This window comes from Sorex fumeus, unplaced genomic scaffold (assembly GCF_029834395.1).
Source record: "Sorex fumeus unplaced genomic scaffold, SorFum_2.1 ptg000007l, whole genome shotgun sequence".
Classification (NCBI taxonomy): domain Eukaryota; kingdom Metazoa; phylum Chordata; class Mammalia; order Eulipotyphla; family Soricidae; genus Sorex; species Sorex fumeus.
Window position 1 is genome coordinate 37283250 of NW_026606064.1, and position 20468 is coordinate 37303717.

A 20468-nucleotide genomic window follows, 5' to 3' on the forward strand; every position below is an offset into this window, starting at 1 on the left:
GTATTTGTCAACATTTATATTTAACTAGAGAAAAAAACGTGCCCACCTTATAACCCAGGTATCTTCAGTATCACCAGCATGAGAGGAACACGCTGGAGGGGAGACAGTTTGATCCAACCCTTATCCTGCTAGACCTTTGCAGCCTGAACTCCAACCACCCTGGTTGCCACTCCATCATAATTGTGTGGCATCCTCCTGAAACATTTCTATATCTCATAACCAACTTCTTATCATTACATATTCAGCCAATCAGGTGATGTGCTGATGTGCCGACTGAGGTCTTAGCTATTCCAAGTTAGTTTGCCTTTAGCTTCGTATCTCCACCAAAAGGCCGCAACGTACAGCTCAAATAGTGCACAATGCTTAAACAAATTTCCTTGAAACCATAGTAATATCAAAAGAGAAATAAATCATGAAAAGGAAATTTAAAACCGCTTACTATGGATTTATTTTTAAATTTTTATTAGTGAGACATCATGAGGTACAGTTGTAGACTTACAAATTTTTGTGCTTGGGTTTCAATTATACAATGATCAAATACCCATCCCTCCACCAGTGCCCATTTCCCACCACCACAGATCCCAGTATCCCTCCCACCCCCCATCCCCCATCCCACCCTGCCTCTGTGGCAGGGCATTCCCTTTTGTTCTCTCTCTCTTATTGGGTGTTGTGGTTTGCAAAAGAGGCATTGCGTGGCGATCATGTTTGGTCTATAGTCTACTTTCAGCATGCTTCTCCCATCCTGGGAGGATCCTCCCAACACCTTTATTTGGTGTTCCCTTCTCTACCTGAGCTCCCTTTTCCCCTAGCATGTGTGGTTGGCCTCCAAGCCATGGAGTAAAATTCCTGGTACTAATCTCGGCCATTCTTGGGTGTTAGTCTCCTATTTTGTTACTTTATGTTCCCCAGATGAATGCAATCTTTCTATGTCTATTCCTTTCTTTCTGAGTCATTTCGCTTAACATGATGCTTTCCATGTAGTACCACTTGTATGTAAATTTCATGACTTCATCTTTTGTAATAGCTACATAGTACTCCATTGGTTAAATGTACCAAAGTTTCTTTAACCAGTCATCTGTTCTCTGGCACTCAGTTTTTTTTTTTTCAGATTCTGACTATTGTAAAGAGTGCTGCAGTGAACAAACAAGTGCAGATGTCACTTCGACTGTACATTTTTGCCTCTCTGGGATATATTCCCAGGAATGGTATTGCTGGGTCAAATGGGAGCTCAATTTCTAATTTTTTGAGAATCGTCCATACTGTTTTCCAAAAGGGCTGAACCAGTCGGCATTCCCACCAACAGTGAAGGAGTGTCCCTTTCTCACCACATCCGCGCCAGCACCGGTTGCTTTTGTTCTTGTGGATATGGGCCAGTCTCTGTGGTGTGAAATGATATCTCATTGTGGTTTTGATCTGCATTTCCCTGATGATTAATGATGTGGAGCATTTTCTTATGTGCCTTTTAGCCATTCGGACTTCTTCTTTGTGAAAGTTTCTATTCAATTCATCTGCCCATTTTTTGATGGGGTTGGATGTTTTCTTTTTGTGGAGTTCAACCAGTAATTTGTATATCCTTGATATCAACCCCTTATTGGATGTGTATTTGGCGAATATCCTTTCCCATTCTGTAGACTGTCTTTGTATTTTGGTCACTGTTTCTTTTGAAGTGCAGAAGCTTCTTAGTTTAAAATAGTTCCATTTGTCTATCTCTGTTTTCACTTGCTTGGCCAAAAACCGCTTACCCCAGCATCCATATTATGCTTCTGGTACAGGGAACCCACTAGACAGGATTTTGTTTTTTTCTTTTTGGGTCACACCCAGCGATGCACAAGGTTTACTCCTGGCTCATGCACTCAGGAATTACTCCTTGTGGTGCTCAGGGGACCATATGGGATGCTGGGAATCGAACCAGGTCAGCTGCATGCAAGGCAAACACCCTACCTGCTGTGCTATTGCTCCAGCCCTGACAGTTTTTTTTTTCTTAGCCTCTAACTGGCTACCCATTTTGCAAGGGGCTACCTTACCTACCCATAAAGGGAGTATTTTTTACCAAGTTCTTGCCATCTCACAAAATTTTTCTGAAATGACTTCAGTTTAGAAAATAAATGAACAAAAATGTCTTAAGTTCAGATTTGAACAAAGCAAGATAGTTATAATATTAATACTATTATGTTATAAAATATGAATATAAAGCTGTTATAATCCCACGTTGTTTTCATTTCAGGGACATTATGATATAAACAATGAAGTGTTTTTAAGTTTGCCTTGCATTCTTGGAACCAGTGGAGTATGTGAAGTCTTGCAAACCACAGCCAAAGAAGATACAGTAACTGAGAAACTTCAAAGCAGTGCCTCATCCATCTATGGTCTCCAGCAACAGTTAAAAGTTTGATTCTTTAGTCTAGTTACATAGAAAGTAGGGTTATTTAATTTTGTCAGCATAAATTAGGGTTGAGAACTTCTATCTTATTGTTTATCTTTATAAATTGCTTGACTAAGGTAGATGGTTCCTTGATTAGCTTCCTTATTTGAACCCTTAGGGAGTTAGATAACGAGGGGGTGGAAATCTAATTTTCTTTGTTCTTGAGATCTGTATACTGTTCTTCACACCTGTAACAGATGATTATCTACAATATGCATCATTTACAATTATGTCAGTTAAAATGCATATTCAGCTTTTTGGGACTATTTCAGGTTCTTAGTTGGTTTTGTTTATCTTATTATGGTGCTCAGGAACTGTTCCTGGCCCAGGAGTCTCTTGTACTGGTACTGGAGGACCATAATGGTGCTGGGGATCAAACTGGAGCCTCCTGCATCTAAAACATGTACACTGGTCCTCTGAGCTATCTCCCGGGCCCTTGGAATATTTTGAAAGTAATGAATTTTTTAAGATAAAATTGCTCTTTCATTGTTAGTCTACTAAGCAAGATAAGCTGAAGATCTAATATGGACTTACAAAATTTGTGTTGGGTGTATGTTTAAGGATCCACTACTGAAGATATCAATTTTTTTTTTAATGCATTTGGGGTGGGGGTGGCAGAGCCATAGTATACAGGGTAGGGCACTTGCCTTGCATGTGGCCAACCCAAGTTTGATCCCTGGCATTCCATGTGGTCCCCTGAGCACCATCAGGGGTGATCCCTAAACACTGCCAGTTGTGACCTCAAAACAAAAAACAAAAACAAAACCATGAAGTTGGGGTGGGGAGTGTGCAGAGAGATAGTACAGCGGGTAAGGCTTTCACCTTGCATGCAGCAGACCTGGATTTGATCCCAGATACCCCATAGGGTTCCCCTCCCCCACCAGGAGTGACCCTTGAATCATCCCTGAGAACAGCCAGGTATGGCCCAAAGGCAAAGAAATTATTTTAATTAAAAAAAAAACGTTTTTAGTAGGAGGCTGGAAAGATAGTACAGCAGGTTATATAAGTGGGTAGGGCTTACATGTGCTTTACATGTGACCAACCCAGGTTTGATCCCTGGCATCCCATATGATCCCCTAGTGCTTCCAGGAGTAATCTCTGAGTGCAGAGCCAGGAGTAAGTCCTGAGCACTTCTGGGGGTGGCCCCCGAACCACTCACACACAAATAATAATAATAATAATAATAATAATAATAATATGCTGCTGGTAGTAATAGTAAAATGTCTTATTCTTCTTCTTCAAAATAATTGTACATACCAAAAAAAGGGAAATAATTTTCTATGCACTTTAAAGTAGTAAAAGGGAAAGTGAAAAAATTTAATAGAAGAAGAAAAAGTATCAATTTCTAGTGAAACTGGAAATTTTCTACAATTCTTAGATTATATAAGATTTCCCAAAGGTATTTTGGGGGGCCTGAATGATAGTACAGTGAATAGAGAACTTGCCTTGCATGTCACTGATAGAGGTTCAATCCCCAAAGATCCCATATGGACCCCTAGGCCCTAGAGGATGGTGCTAGGAGTAAGCCCTGAACACTGCCAGGTATGGCCCTCCCCACCCCCCCAAAAATGTATTTTTAGAAATACTTATTTAGAAATACTTACATGAAACACCCTGGGTAATCAAACAAACATAGCTTTTGGGCCTGAAATATCTCAGTAGTGGGGAGCCTGCCTTGCATTCATGAAACTGAAAGTTTGATCCACTACACTACCCACGTTACTGATCACAGTCTCCAGCACTCCCAGGGTGATCTCCAGCACCCCAAGTATGTGAACCTTACATAGTACAGTGACAATAACAGCAACAAAAACGAAAGGAAAGGGATAATACACTCATCTTAAGGGGGAGCATTGAATGAATTTTTCTGAGCAAATCTTTAGATACTCTCAAATAAATAATCCAGAGAACATATATGTCAGTGATGGGTTAGTAACATCTTATGAAAAGTAGCATATTATTACTTATGTGACTAATAGTAACAATGAACGTTAACACTTAGATTTCAAACAAGTGATAAGCGCTAGTGCCATAGGTCTTAGGGATAAGGGCATTTATCCAGATAGCCACTACTGATTTTTAAGCACTAGAAGGAAGAACAAGCCTATCAACCAAAGTAGTTACCACAGCACCCAAAAGCTGGGGTTCTGTACATTGTGAAAGCTTCTTCCATTTTCCTATAGGGATGGACCTTTTTTTTTCCCACTAATTTTTATTTATTTATTTATTTATTTTTGCTTTTTGGGTCACATCCAGCGATGCACAGGGGTTACTTCCTGCTCATGCACTCAGGAATTACTCCTGGCGGTGCTCAGGGGACCATATGGGATGCTGGGAATCGAACTTGGGTCGGCCGTGTGCATGACAAACGCCCTACCCCCTATGCTATCACTCCAGCCCCTCTCCCTAATTTTTAGAAAGATTGATTCACTGACTTCTTAGACTTGCCCTCAACAAATAGCAGCAAGGACTACACTCTGAGGGAAGTTTTTATTTATTTTGTATATCTGTGTTTAGTTGTTCAGATAATGATCACTGGGAAGCTGCTACCCAACAGGTACTATACTAAGTACCGTAGTGGCGAGCAAAACTGGTGTAAGACTAGGTGTAAGTCTTTATGATCTGCATCATCTAGCATAGGAGACAGTGTAATCAACCACATGGGTAGTGCAGAACTGTCATTAGTACTGTGGAGATACCCAGGCCTTTGGAGGCATTTTACTGGGGAACCCAAATCTGGTCGAGAAGACAGGAGCAAGATGGTCTACAAGGACAGACACATCCTGGGTAGAAAGGGAACACACTAATCCTGATTTAGTATACAAATGGATGCTTATAATAATGAGTTTAAACCATAGAAGGGTGAAGGGGTGGCTTAGGGGCAAAAATATTTGCCTTGCAATGTTTGAGGCAGGTTTAGTGCCTCATTTCTCCTCACATATACTGAATGAAGCACTGGCGTTTCTGCAGTCTGGGGTCCCTGGCACTGCATTTCCAGGGCATCTCCCTCTCTTTCTCCCTTTCTCCCTCTCCCCCCTCCTCTCTCTCTCTCTTTCTCTCCCCTCTTTCTTCTCTTTCTCCTCTCTCTCCCCTCTCTCCTCTCCAAGAAAAATAAGAACGATAGAAAGAAAAGAAATTAACCTTTTTTTTTGGGGGGGGGGGTTGGGGAAGAAGGGAATTAATACTATTTGTTGCTCATTAGCACTCTGCTAAAATCATGTAGATTCTTGATTCTACATGATTCTATATCGTCACACTCAAGCATTGTAGTACCTGGAATGTTAGATACTCTGCTTATTAAACTGGTGACGCTGTGCAATAATAATGGCTCTGTGCTCAGGGATCACTCGTACTGGTGCAGGGTCCAAGTGGGGTACCAGGGATCATACCTGGGTTGGCCACATGCAAGGTAACTACCCTACCCTCTGTACTATTACTTTGGCATTGATAGCTTATGCTAATTTCTTATTTATTTTGGATCCACCCCCAGAAGTGTTCAAGGTTTTGTGCTCAGGAGTCCTTCCTTGCAGCACTCAGGGTGCCATATGCAGTGCCAGGGATTCAAACTGGGGTCAGGTTGTATGCAGTGCAAGTGCCTTACCCCTGTACTATCTTGATCCATGCTGGGGTTATTTGACCATGCTGGGATTATTACTCCTACCAGTATTCAGGAGTTACTCCTGGGGGTGCTTGGAGTGCCTTGTAGCACTGGAGATAGAATATGGGCCTTTTGCATACAGAGCCTAAGCTCTAGCCTGTTGAGCTATATCCCTGACTCTATACTGTTAGTATACTCTTGAAAAATAACTACCTATAGGATAATATATAATAGAGGACTTCTCAAGAATTTACCACAGTAATTATATTTTTAAAGTGTTAATTCAACATATTCTTACTAAGCATCTACTGTTATTCCAGGTACTATGTTAAGTTAGAATCTGAGTTTTCAAAGATGGGTAATATTCCTTTGCCCTGTGGAAACCTACAACATAGAAATAATTGTCATCTATTTCCTCGGACAGTGAATATTGTCAATCATGTTGTAATTTCCATGCATAAGAAGTAATACCACGACCACTTACTATAATTTGGTGATAATTTGATTTTCATAATGCTGTCTCTATAATTCTTTTTTTTATTTTCCAAAATCTAGTATCTCCTATGATTTCTAGCTGGGTCTCGGTTAAAATGCTTTAATATTTTTGTAGAGATAAATTTTCACACTGTAATTTTCTTTGTATTGCTTGAATAGTAAATAAACCTTTGCTTTGAAACTACCAGAAAATGCCTGACTTCTAGAGTCAATATTCGGATTGAGGAGAAAGTTTCTTTCATATAATTCACAAAGTATCAGGGGCTGGAGTGATAGCACAGCGGGTAGAGTGTTTGCCTTGCACGCGGCCAACCCGGGTTCGAGTCCCAGCATCCCATATGGTCCCCTGCGCACTTCTAGGAGTGATATCCTGAGTGCAAAGCCAGGAGTAACCCCTGAGCATCGTCAGGTGTGACCCCCCCCCCAAAAAAAAAGAAACCAAATCATGAATAACTTTGTAACTGTGTGTATTATGGTGATTCAATACAAAATTTTAAAAAATAAAAATTCACAAATTATCCTCGATATTTAGTTATTTTAAGTGGCTTTGAGTGCAGATTAAGACAGAATTTTGTTGTTCTGAGAATCTTTAAAATTATTTTTAGCAAGAAAACTTTAAGCTATGTATTGCCTGCTTTTCAAATTGATAAAAGCAAAGTTAGTTTAACTGAAGGTACTTTCCTGAGTAAATTGTAATACTGAGTAATACTGTGACTTTAAGAAGTTTGACCTCCAGGACTAAAGAGATAATTCAGGGGTTAACGTGCTTGCCTTGCATGCAGAGGACCCTGGCTTAATACTCTAGTTTGGTTCCCAGCACCACACAGGTCCCCCAGTCACACTGGATATGCCCTCTCTCCCAAACCACAACCACCCCCACCTAATAAAGTTTGATCCCAGCCACTACTAGGTGGGCCATGGTAGCCCCCAAGTATTGAACCCCAAATGCTGGGACCCATGACAGCATTGGCAGGACCAAGTAGTTCCCAAGTCTCCTGAACATTGCTTGGGAGTACAAAAGCAAAAACAAGTTTGAGAACCTCACTGTTTTTAAGTGACATAAAGCAATGCAGTGGAAAGTAAATTAGATAGATATATAGTTCGGTTATAGTTCTTTATTCATATCCAAGAGAATGTTAGATGTTATTATCACTTTAATTGGGTGTTTGCACCAATTTACAGTGTTTCCACATGATTTAGTGAAGCCCTCTTTGTATCTATCACCTTCACTTGGATGCCAATTTAGAAGGGAATTAATACCATTCGTTCCTCATTGGCACTCTGCTAAAATCATTCAGATTCTTCATACATCCTCACACTCAAGCGTTATAATACCCTGAATGATAGTGTGCTTATTAAACTGGTAATGCTGTGTAATAATAATGGCTATTATACACTGCCAGTTCCATTGAGTACAGCACTGTACAGGCAGTAAACGACCGAAGACGCGCTTGCCTTCAAAGACTTGATCTTTGATGGTGGAAAGGCTAGCACACAAAAGTGGAAAGGAGAATTCAACCTGTCGTTAGGGAAATGGTTTCCTGGCTTCCCGTGAAACAAGGACTCTGCAACTTGGCGTACTCCTGGCTCTGCACTCAAGAATTACTCCAGGCGGTGCTCGGGGGACCATATGGGATGATGGCAATCGAACCCAGGTTGGCCACATGCAAGGCAACCGCCTTACCCACTGTGCTATCGCTCCAGCCCCGCAGTACTAAGTACTTTTAAGCTTAAGACAAAAATTAAAAGCCGATCTAAGGGACATTAGTGGTGAGCCTCTCTCCTTCGAGTTGGGAGTAGCTTCCGACTAAGTCACTGATTCAGTGGCAGAACAGCCCTCTGATTCCTGGTCCTGTGCCCTCGCCTGATGAATCAGTTAGGAGACCTTTGCACTTCCCCCTACACGGACAACTGGGAGCCATCTGCCTCTGAGCGCTCCGAGTCTCCTACGGTGTAGACCTGCCCTTAACGTAAGGTCCCGCCCAAGCAGCAAAGTCCGCGCACCCTGAGCTGGCAGCGGGGAGCTGACTCCGAAGCCTGGAGCTCAAGCCGGGCACGCACAGGCCCCGAGTTCGATCCCCGCTCCCCAATGCCCTCTAGCCGCCGCCCCTCCGGGCCCGAGCGGCCCTGACGGGTCAGGCCCAACTGCACAGTCCGGCTAGGCACTGCGCCCGGACTGGACCGGGGGGCGGGGGAGGGTGTTCACCCTCCCGGGAGGAGAAATAGCCGACAACACACGTTCCCTCCGGCCAGCTCCTGGGCCCTCGGAAGTGACGTAAGGGAACCGGAAGCGCCCTCGTGGAGGCCGACTTCCTGTTATTAGGAGGGGGGTGGGGGGCCGGCCGCTCGCTGTGCGGAGCCGACGCGCGACCTGGGGCAGCCCCGCAGCGGCGCCAGACGCTCTGCCTGCGGGGACGGGAGTGGCGAGGCGGCCGCCATGGCGTCGGAGATCCAGCTGAAGAAGATGGTGTCCAAGGTGAGGCCGCGCCCGCCGCCGCCGCCGTCCCCTCCCGCGCTTGCCCGGCCCGGCCCCCCCAGTCCGGCCGGTCCCTCGGCCCCGCGACCCGCCCGTCCGGCGCCCTGGGGGCCGCGACCCGCTACCCCCTCTGCCCCGGTCGCGGCGCTCGGGCGCGGGGTCGTTCCCGGCTGTGTGTGTGAGTGTGCGTGTGAGTGATCTCCGCGACGTGGGGGGCGCCCTTGGGTGTGTGTGTGTGTGTGTGTGTGTGTGTGTGTGTGTGTGTGTGATCTCCATAACGTGGGGGTCGCCTCTGTTTTCTGTGAGACGGGGGGTGGGGGGGAGTGTGTGTGTGTGTGTGTGTGTGTATGTATGTGTGTGTGTGAGTGAGTGATCTCCATAACGTGGGGGTCGCCCCTGTTTTCTGTGAGACAGAGGGGGAAGAGCAAGAGAGAGAGAGAGAGAAAGTGTGTGTGTGTGTGTGTGTGTGTGTGTGTGTGTGATCTCCATAACGTGGGGGTCACCTCTGTTTTCTGTGAGACGGGGTGAGGTGGGGGAGAGTGTGTTTGTGTGTGTGTATGTATGTGTGTGTGTGAGTGAGTGATCTCCATAACGTGGGGGTCGTCCTGTTTTCTCTGAGACAGGGAGAGTGTGTTTGTGTGTTTGTATGTCCAAAACGTGGGGGTCGCCCCTGTTTTCTGTGAGACAGGGGGAGAGAGCGAGAGAGTGTGTGTGTGTGTATATGTATGTGTGTGTGAGTGAGTGATCTCCACAACGTGGTGGTCGCCCCTGTTTTCTGTGAGAGAGGGAGAGAGAGAGATCCACAACGTGGGGGTCTCCTCTGTTTTCTGTGTGTGAGAGAGAGAGTGAGAGGGTGTGTATGTGTGTAAGTGTGGGTGTGGGTGTGATCCCCCACGACGTGGGTGTCGCCCTTGATTTCTGTCCGTGGCTGGCTGGGAGAAAGCTGCTCAGTTCCCCCTTGACCTGCTCTCCCAGACCATCTGGAGCTTCTCAGTTCTGAGTTTTTTCATAGCCACCCTGCATGTCGGTGGTCACTCCTGGTAGAGTGGACAGTTGAAGTGCCGCATCTAGGGGACGCCCCCTCCGGGTGGGCTGGGGGACAGTGGGGAGGAGGACAGTATCACAGGGCCCCTTGGAGGACTTGGCTCGGCCTAGAGCACATCGCTCTCTGCTGCTGTGCAGCTTATAACTCAAGATTTATTTGCTCTGACCTTACTTTAGAATCAGGGCTCGAGGCCGATGGGTTATTATTTTTTAAATATATAAATGGGCTTTTTATATTCCAGAGTCGTGAATAATGTTAGGGTGATGGCTTCAGAGGTGATACCTTATGCCCCGTTGGATGGGGTTGTCAGTTTCCTCTCTGCATCCCCCAGCCCCAGTTTATGAATGGGAATTGCAGTCCAGATGGATCAGGAGTGTTTTGAAAGTTGTATCTTCTACAGTTCAACAGGTTATGCTTTAGATTCCGCTGTCACTGAAGGGTAGCAATTGGAAGTGTAAGCAGGTTTTGGTATTTAATAAACGCACTGTTACATAGAAACGTTTCCTTGGAAAAATACTTTTTTCTCTTGGTAAAAGAGCTCCATGGTCTGGTTGAAGAGCAAGTGAAGAGAAACTATTAGTTTTCAAAATTAGACATCCACTTATTTGTCTGATGGTATCTTCCAAGCTTTAAAATTCTATTTATTTGCAGTGCCCAGGGCATAAAGTTTCTGACAGCCCTAATGGATTGAGGCTTACGTTTTTCATGCCATTGTGTTGTTTTGATACTCTGACTTCTGAGGGCAAATGCCTGTCCTAGCACTGGCTTGGCAGGCCTGTGGTTAATACACCCACTGGAGTAAACCAGAGCTTTTTAGCCTTTTTTGATAGGGTTCTTAGAAGACCAGTCCTAGGATTGAATCTAAATTAGCCATGTGCATGGCAAGCACCTTGGCCCCGGTACTATCTCTCCATCCTCAGTTTTCAACATTTTTTTTTGTGCAGAACAACATTTAGTTCATAGGTTGAAAACCACTGTCCTATAGCAATTTCTCAGACTTTCTCTGACCGAGGCCCCACTGTCATCCTGGTTGATCTCCTGGTCTTATTTTGTGTTCCCCCTTTTTATGCAGTTTTTACCTGTGCACCCCGACCCTCTCCTTGATAAACACTGATCTAGAGAAGCATGCATCTATATTATATCTACATCTGCTTCCTCCTAGTCCAGCTTCTTTTTACCTAATATACCCAAAGTAAAGTGGTTCTTGGCTCAGTACTCAAAAAGCAGCAACTGCAAGTGGTGATGTCATTTCTGAGCTGGTTTGCTTACCTGTCCAGTGACCAGTAGGATAGTAGCAGCAATTTGTGGTTCCTTCATCCTTGTGGAGGGTTACCCTCAAGTGTTACCCTTTCAGTTTGGATTGTAGGCATAATTAGCGAGGACCCTTACTAGGGTGGTCCTTTATTTTTTATGATTGTGGATCCTTCGCACCCATCATTGTACTCCCGGCTTCCTTGCTTTTTGCCTTTAATATGCCACTAATGATCATTCCCTCTGCCCACTTAAAACATAACTTTTAGTAATACCCTTCGCTGTCATCATTGTTAGCAGTTAAGAGAAGTCTTTATATCATTTAACCCATCTTACTCTACACAAGTAGCTTTCTATGTAAAAGTTTGCATATAAGCAACTATTAAGAGTGTCTATAGTATTCATGGAGGTGGGGTTACCACTGTAAGGGTAGAAGAGAGCTAACATTCAAGATTGTTCTGTATCTCATATTGTTCTAGAGATTCAAAGTGAACAATCACCAAAAATGCTTGTCATTTCTAGAATTTAAATTCTCATCAAAGGCTGTAAGCTACTCAGTAAAAGTAGTTTGAGGATAAGCGCTTTGGAGAAAAGCATAGAAGAAAGGGGGAAAGTTCAGGGTGTGATACTTGAATGGGTTGCAGTTTTATAGACTACTATAGAAATGCCTTTTTGCAGAAGATCTCTTTGAGCAGAAACTGAAAGAGATGAGGAAACAAAGAGGAACACTGTTGAATAAGAACATTCCAGGAAGAAAGGCAAAGGGGTGGGATTGCAAAATCTCTGAGACAGAAGTTAGTCATGCACAACAAAGGAATTTAAAAAGGAATGGTGACTGGACTTGGCAAGGAGGAGAGTAATCATAATAGTGTGGGAGATTTTGGAGGGTCTTGGAGGCCATTGTAAGGTCAGTCTTTGACTTATACTCAGAGTATGTAGAAAGCTGTTAATGAATGTTAGCAGTTCTGTGCAGCTGTGTTGTGACTAGAAAACTTAGTCAGAGAAAGGGGCCAAAGAAATAGTTCAGGATTTAAGGTGCTTGTCTTGCATGTGGCCGATTCCAGTTCAATCTCTGGCACCAAATGCCGTCTGCTAGAAGTGACCCCATAGTACAGCTGGGTATAGCCCAAAAACAAAAGAGAAAAAAAAGTATAGAGGCAGAGATCTAGACGGGGGATTAAGTTACTTACCTTTCATGCAGCAGACCTGTTCGATTCTCAGTACTGCATAATTCCCCTGAGCATCTCAGGGGGAATAGCCCTGAGCACCACCAGATGTAGTTCAGCCTTTCTATACTCCCCCACCCCCCAAAAAGAAGACATACCTATAAAGATTCCATTAAGATAACCTGGATAACAGAGAGGGAGGTAGCTAAGATCAGGATTGTAGCAGTGGAAGTACTGAAAACTGATATGGGATTTTCTGACAGATTATTATCTGTGAATTTGAAGAGGCATCAGAATGACTTCAAGAGTTTTGTCTCTGAAATGTAAATATGGAAGATGTATAAAGAGCAGATTTGGGGGCAGGGGGGTGGGATTTAGTAGTTGTTTATGTTAAATTTGACAATCATAAGATTTTCAGGTGATGTCATATTGTCAATTAGAAGCACATATCTGGAGTTCAGGAAAGGATTCAGACTGGAAATTAAATGTTGACATCTATCAGCGTATAATGTTTAAAGCCTTGAGGAAGTTCACCAAATGTCTTGTTTTTATTTTTGTGTCTTCCCCCTTAGCTTCACTGTTGTGATGTCTGGGGATCACTCATCTGATTGCAGAATTTACACAGTTGGCCAGAATGCTAGATGCTCATCGAGGGGAGGGTTGCAGAGCAGGAGTAATCCTGAGCATCTCCATGTGTGGTCCCAGGGGAACACACCTAGAGATGTAGAACGTGTGCTCTAGACCTACTGGACTGTCGCTTTGGCCTCCAAATACTTATTCGTTTTGAGGTGTGAGGGGGTCAGGGCCATTGCCAGTAATACCCAAGGGCTACTCTAGGTTCTATTCTCAGAGGTTGTTCTGGCTATTACCAATAGTAGCAGGGGCTACTCCTGGCTCTGTGCTCAGGCAGTGTTCAGAGGACCATACTATGAAGGAGAATGAACTGAGATCTGCATGCAGGGCATTCACTTTAACCCTGCACTGTTTCTCCAACCCCTGTTAATTATTGTCTTTCTTTGGGGCCACACTCAGCAGTGCTCAGGGCTTAACTCCTGGCTCTATGCTCAGGGATCATGTTCAAGGGTAGTGCCTTAACCCCTATACTAGCTATCTAACCCCTACTAATTCTTTTTAAGTGTCCCCCCCCCCCCCCCCTTGCATTATCTCTGCATTATCTCTGTTCTTAGTTTCTTCTTTCCTGGCTTGCTCTTCAACTTGCTTCCAGTCTTTCAAATTGGAATAGGTGATTGCTCTTTTTTAAGAGAGAAGCACAAGCTGGTTGATTGGAAGTTTTGTGAGTGGAGCTTGTCAGCTAGTGGGGTTCAGTGATTGTGATCAGGTGATATTTTAATTAGTCCAGAGTGTGTAAATCAGGGTCCTCATTTTCCTGGACTTGCACAGTACAAGGTGGGTGTATGGAAAAAAATACAGTAAGTGATAAACTGTAAAATAGTTGGTACTGACAATAAGAGCTAGAACTTGAAGGAAAGGAGATATCATTAAGAATAAAGGAAAGTCTGGGGAGGGGCTCCAGAAGAGGGAGAGGTGTAAGCTATGTCTCTGAAAATGATTGTTTTGATTTGGTGAAGTACCTTTAAGGTTGGAAAGAGGAGTTGAAATGGAGGTGAATAATTGGTTTAAGTAGTTGGAGGGAGAAAAGGCTATTGAGGTTCTTTCAGGCATTAATTAATGTTCATGATTAGTAGTGAGACCCATTACATTTTCAAGAAGAGTGCAATTAGGAAAATAAGAATTTAGGAAAATTAACCTAGCAGTAGAAAGCATGCACTGGTTTTAAATTAAATTCTTGATGTGATTTTTGCTTTTCAGTATAAATACAGAGACCTAACTATACGTGAAACTGTCAATGTTATTACTCTCTACAAAGATCTCAAACCTGTATCAGATTCATATGGTAAGTTTATACAATAAAAATACCAATTATTGTACTTTGACTTAATTTTTTGTCAGTGATTGTTGTCTCCCATTTTCTGTCATTTGTTGGGTTTTCAGTTATAAAAGTGAAGCTCCTCCTTGCATGAGTTCAATCCCAGGCACCACATAGAGTCTCCCAAACATAGCTTGAAGTGACCCCTAAGTGCAGAGCCTGGAATAAATCCTGAGAACAGCTGGGTGTGGCCCAAAAACAAACCAAAAAAAAAGTGGAGAAGGAGGTAGGAAATTACAGATCTAATAACAGCTTTTTTTATTATTTGTTGAGTTATTTTCTCTAACATAAAAGGATATTCTTTTTTTCTTTGACAGTCTAATTGATTTTAATGTAAGAGCACAAAAAGTTCATTGATAAGATAAAAGGATATTCTAACAGAGGCTTAAAGGGAATGTTAAATATAATTCAGTCCATTGTTTCCCAAAATATTACCATAGTTATGGAGAACATTACTTGAGGACATGGGAGGATTTTGTTATTAAGTTTGAACAATTAATTGACCTAAACAAAATTAAATTATTTTTATCACAGCATTGCAGAGTAATGTTTAATGTATATTAAAGTATATAAAATATATACTTTATATACAGTTATATACCTCACTAGTGGGGAAAAAAGAATATATAGTATGATTAGTTAGCTGATAAACCCACTGTGCCACCTTCAGGTTATTTTCTGTATTTTTAGGAACACATTTTACAGAACTGTTTTCTGGGCCCTGATATATGCTAATCTATTTTAAAATATATAAAGTGTATACCTTTTTCTTCTCTCTTTCTATCTCCTTTTTGGCAATATGGTTTGTAATACAGATACTGAAAGGTTATCATATATATCCCTTCACCTACTTTCAGTACTCCTTTCTTTTCCAGAGTGATCATTTCTAACTATTGTCGTCATACTAATCCCTTCTCCCCTTCTCTGTCCTAACTGCCTTTTGCCCCTCACACACACATTTATGGCAAGCTTCCAACCATTCACCAGTCCTCCTGGCTCCTGTTTTTCCTGGCCTTTGATATTAGTCATATATATATATATATCCCACAAAAGAATGCAGTAATTCTATATAGAGTTGCTTTTTAAATAGCTGTGTGTACCCCTTGTTCCTAACATAATGCCTCTCTAGACCTGTCCCTTTGAAAATACCAAATATGCTGGTTCAAGTGAAAACCTTTGTCTCTTCTTCTCCACTGTGAGGGCTCTGGACACTTAGGGCAAATATTTTGTATTTTATAGCTAAAACTCTATAAATGCCACTTAACCTTACGGCTTTGAACACATTTTGGCGCCTAAAGAAGAGGGGTGTAAACCAGAGGACTCATGGATTTCTTGAACATGAAAGACATGAATCAGAGAGACTTTTCCCAAACCTAGGGCATGGGAATGATTTTCCATAATACCCACATACTGTACCATATTAAGATACACAAAAATGCCCCCATTGCAAAAATTACTGTTAATTTTTTAAAATCACTTCAATAGACGGAAAAGCTGACTCTAACTAGAACACTAAGTGTACAGTTTTACTGAATCCTAAGGAAATTAATGTGTTAACCAAACTTACAGATGCCAACATCATTGAAAAGGCCTTTTGTGTGTTTGGGGGCCACAGCCAGCTATGTTCAGGGATACTTCTGGTGGGGCACAGAGGCAAGTGCCCTGTCCTCTGTACTATCTCTCTAGCCCCTAACAGATAACTTTAGTACAGTATGTGGAGACAGTATTTTACAGATTTGTCATGCAGTGGGGAATCTCTCATTGAGGAAATAAGTGTGTTATACTTCGAGAGAGATAACATTTTATAGCACAGCAGGTAGGGCATTTGCCTTGCACGTGGCCAACTTGGTTTCTATTCCTCTGTCCCTCTTGGAGAGCCTGGCAAGCTCCCTGTGGTGTATTCGATATGCCAGAAACAGTAACAAGTCTCACAAAGGAGACGTTACTGGTGCCCGCTCGAGCAAATCAATGAACAAATCAATGGGAGGACAGTGCTACAGTTTACATGAAAAATGAAAATGAGGGGAGGGGAGATGCATGTCGAAAGTGGACTATGGACTGAACATGTTTGCCACTCAGTGCCTCTTTCGCAGACCACAACACCCAAAAGGAGAGAGAGAACACAGGGGATTGCCCTGCCACAGAGGCAGGGGAGGATGGGGGGATGGGGGTGGGGGGGATATTATCCATGGTGGTGGAAAATGAGCACTGGTGGAGGGATGGGTATCTGATCATTGTATAATCAAACCCAAGCACAAAAAATTGTAAATCTACAACTGTACCTCATGGTGTTTCACTAATAAAAAAAAATATTTAAAAAAAAAGAAAAATGAAAATGAAATTAAGAATTGAGAGGAATACGGATGTGGTTTGGTGGTAGAACACTTGCTTCCCATGTGAATTGACTACCAAAAAAAAAAAAATAAGAGGTAGGTAGAGATGAAGAGTCTTTTATTATTAAAAAGAAATCCAGAAGAATAGCCACATCATGATTTTGTTACCATTCCAACATACCTCTCTTCAGGTAAATGTGAACATTTCAGCAGACACCAAAACAATTCTTTTGGTAAGAATATTTTACATGATTTCTTTTACTGTTCCCATGATCTCTTCCAGCCTATTTTTCTTTGCTTTTTGGGCCACAGCATGTCGTGCTCAAGGCTTACTCCTGGCTGTGTGCTCAGACATCACTCCTAGAGGGGCTCATATGTAATGCCAGAGATCAAACCCAGGTTTGAAAGGCAAGCTCCCTACCTGCTGCACTATCTCTCTGGCCCCTCTAGTCTATGTTTGACAGCACTACCCACATCCTTCTTGAAACCCTTACATGTGCATCTCTGGAACCATCCTAACAAGTCTCATTGCTTTCTGTAATCCAAGTTCAAATAATACTTTAAAAAATTTTTTTAATTAAATCATCATAAAATAAGCAGTTACAGAGTTGACTATGATTGGGTTTCAGTCATGCAGTGTTCTAATACCCGTTCCTTTAACAGTGTGCATTTCCCACCACCAGTGTCCCCAGTTTCCGTCCATCTACCCGACCCCCACCTTCAGTCAGCCTCTAGGCGGACACTTCCCCTGCCTCCGCCCCCTCCATTTTATCATTATACTTATTGGTACAGGTACTGTAAGGTTATTATGTATATTCCTTTACCTACTTTTAGCACTCAATTCTTGTACAGAGTGATCATTTCCAGCTGTTATTGTCATAGTGGTTCCTTCTCTGTCCTAATGACCCTTCCCTCTACTTGTGACAAGCTTCCAACAGCAGACCAGTCCTCCTGGCCCTCATTTTTTTAAAAAATTTTTATTAGTAAAACATCATGAGGTACAGTTGTAGACTTAGAAATTTTTGTGCTTGGGTTTCAATTATACAAAGATAAGTACCCATCCCTCCACCAGTGCCCATATTCCACCACCACGGAGGGAGGGATACTGCTCCCAGTATCCCTCCTCCCCCCCCACCCCCAATCCCACCCTGCCTCTGTGGCAGGGCATTACCTTTTGTTTTCTCTCTCCTTTTGGATACTGTGGTTTGCAAAAGAGGCATTGATTGGCAATCATGTTTGGTCTATAGTCTACTTTCAGCATGCTTCTCCCATCCTGGGAGGATCCTCCCAACACCCTTTGTTTGGTGCTCCTTTCTCTGTCTGAGCTGCCTTTTCCCCTAGCTTGTGTGGCTGACCTCCAAGCCATGGAGTAAACCTCCTGGTACTTATTTTGGCTATTCTTGGGTGTGAGTCTCCTATTTTGTTATTTTATGTTCCCCAGATGAATGCAATCTTTCTGTGTCTGGCCCTCTCTTTCTGACTCATTTCACTTAGTATGATGCTTTCCATGTAGTACCACTTGTATGTAAATTTCATGACTTCATCTTTTCTAACAGCTACATAGTACTCCATTGTGTAGATGCACCAAAGTTTCTTTAACCAGTCATCTGTTCTCAGGCACTCAGGTTTTTTCCAGATGCTGGCTATTGTCAAGAGTGCTGCAATGAAAAAACAAGTGCAGATGTCATTTTGACTATACTTTTTTGCCTCTCTGGGATATATTCTCAGGAGTGGTATTGCTGGGTCAAATGGGAGCTCAATTTCTAATTTTTTTGAGAATCGTCCATACTGTTTTCCAAAAGGGCTGAACCAGTCAGATTCCCACGAGCAGTGAAGGAGGGTCCCTTTCTTGCCACATCTGCTCCAGCACTGGTAGCTTTTATTCTTTTGGATGTGCTGGCCCTCATTTTTATTGTCAGTGGGTAATAGTCTCATACGTTTTTTTTTTTTTAATATACCACAGAAAAGTTGAGTCATTCTATGTCTTTTCCTTTCCTTCATGCTAATTTCATTTAGCGTGATTCTCTCCATGTCTAGGCTGAAGCAATGGCACAACGGGTAGGGCATTTGCCTTGCATGTGGCTGACCCGGGTTCAATTCCTCCACCCCTCTCAGAGAGCTGGGCAAGCTACTGAAAGTTACTCGTCCGCATGGTAAAGCCTGGCAAGCTACCCGTGATGTATTCGATATGCCAAAAACAATAACAAGTCTCACAATTTGTTGTGAGACGTTACTGGTACCCACTCGAACAAATCGATGAACAATGGGAGGACAGTGCTACAGTGCTACTCTCCATTTTCATCTATTTATAATCAATTTCATGACTTCATTTTTCCTAATAGCTGCGTAGTACTCCATTGTGTAGCTGTACCATAATTTCTTTATTTAGTCATCTGTTCTTGGGCACTCAGGTTGTTTCCAGATTCTTTCTATTGTGAATAGTTCTGCAGTGAACATAGAAGTGCAGGTTGCATTTTTGCCATGTGTTTTTGGGCCATCACACTATATTCCCAGAAGTGTTATTGCTGAGTTTTATGGAAGTTCAATTTCTAGTTTTTGGAGGAATGCCCATATTGTTTTCCAAAAAGACTCAATCAGTTGGAATTCCCCCAATAGTGAATAAGGGTCCCTTTCTCCCCACATCAATGCCAGCACTGGTGTTTTTGTTTTATTTTGTTTTTTTGTTTTTTTTTTTAGTGAAACACCATGAGGTACAGTTGTAGACGTACAAATTTTTGGGCTTGGGTTTCAGTTATACAATGATCGAGTTCTCATCCCTCCACCAGTGCCCATTCTCCATCACTAATGATCCCAGTATCCCTCCCACCCCCTCATTCCGCCCCCCCCCCCATCCCAACCCGTCTCTGTGGCAGGACATTCCCTTTTGTTCTCTCTCTCCTTTTGGGTGCTGTGGTTTGCAAAAGAGGCATTGAGTTATAATCATGTTCGGTCTATAGTCTATTTTCAGCATGCATCTCTCATCATGGGAGGATCCTCCCAACACCCTTTACTTGGTGCTCCCTTCTCTGTCTGAGCTGCCTTTTCCCCTAGCATGTGCAGCTGGCCTCCAAGCCATGGCAAGTGAACTTCCTGGTACTTATCTTGGCTATTCTTGGATGTTAGTCTTCTATTTTGTTACTTTATATTCCCCAGATGAATGCAATCTTTCTGTGTCTATCCCTCTCTTTCTGACTCATTTCACTTAGTATGATACTTTCCATGTAGTACCACTTGTATGTAAATTTCATGACTTCATCTAACAGCTGCATGTACTTCATTGTGTAGATGTACCAAAGTTTCTTTAACCAATCATCTGTTCTTGGGCACTAGGGTTTTTTTTTTTCCAGATTTTGGCTATTGTGAACAGTGCAGTGACTGGTTGTTCTTGTTCTTTTGATATGTGCTAGTCTCTGTGGTGTGAGATGATATTCTCGTTATTTTGATTTGCATCTCCCTGGTGATTAGTGATGTAGAGCATTTTTTCACATACCTTTTGGCCATTTGTATTTCTTCCTAGAAGAAGTTTCTGTTCATTTATTTTTCCTGTTTTTTGATGGGTTAGATTTTTTTTTCTTGTAGAATTCTATCAGTGCCTTCTATATCTTTGGAATTAACTCCTTATAAATGGGTAATGGGTAAATATTTTTTCCAATTGCATGGGCTGTCTTTGTAGCTTGATCACTCTTTCGAGGTGCAGAAGCTTCTTAGTTTAATGTAGTCCCGTTTGTTTATCT

At 42.5% G+C, this 20468-nt stretch overlaps 2 protein-coding genes across 2 annotated transcripts in view; both read left to right on the forward strand.

The window, feature by feature from the left end:
• The window catches only part of UEVLD (UEV and lactate/malate dehyrogenase domains), a 40066-nt gene extending 37061 nt beyond the window's left edge, over window positions 1-3005 (forward strand). Inside the window, exon 12 of the mRNA XM_056132055.1 lies at window positions 2225-3005. Coding sequence (XP_055988030.1) covers window positions 2225-2392 — 168 coding nt within the window. The 3' untranslated portion in view covers window positions 2393-3005. The remainder of the gene's footprint in view (window positions 1-2224) is intronic.
• Window positions 3006-8827: 5822 nt separating this feature from the next.
• The window catches only part of TSG101 (tumor susceptibility 101), a 50003-nt gene continuing 38362 nt past the window's right edge, over window positions 8828-20468 (forward strand). The window contains exons 1-2 of the mRNA XM_056132071.1: window positions 8828-8991; window positions 14284-14368. Of these exons, the coding sequence (XP_055988046.1) occupies window positions 8953-8991; window positions 14284-14368 (124 nt within the window). The 5' untranslated portion in view covers window positions 8828-8952. The remainder of the gene's footprint in view (window positions 8992-14283; window positions 14369-20468) is intronic.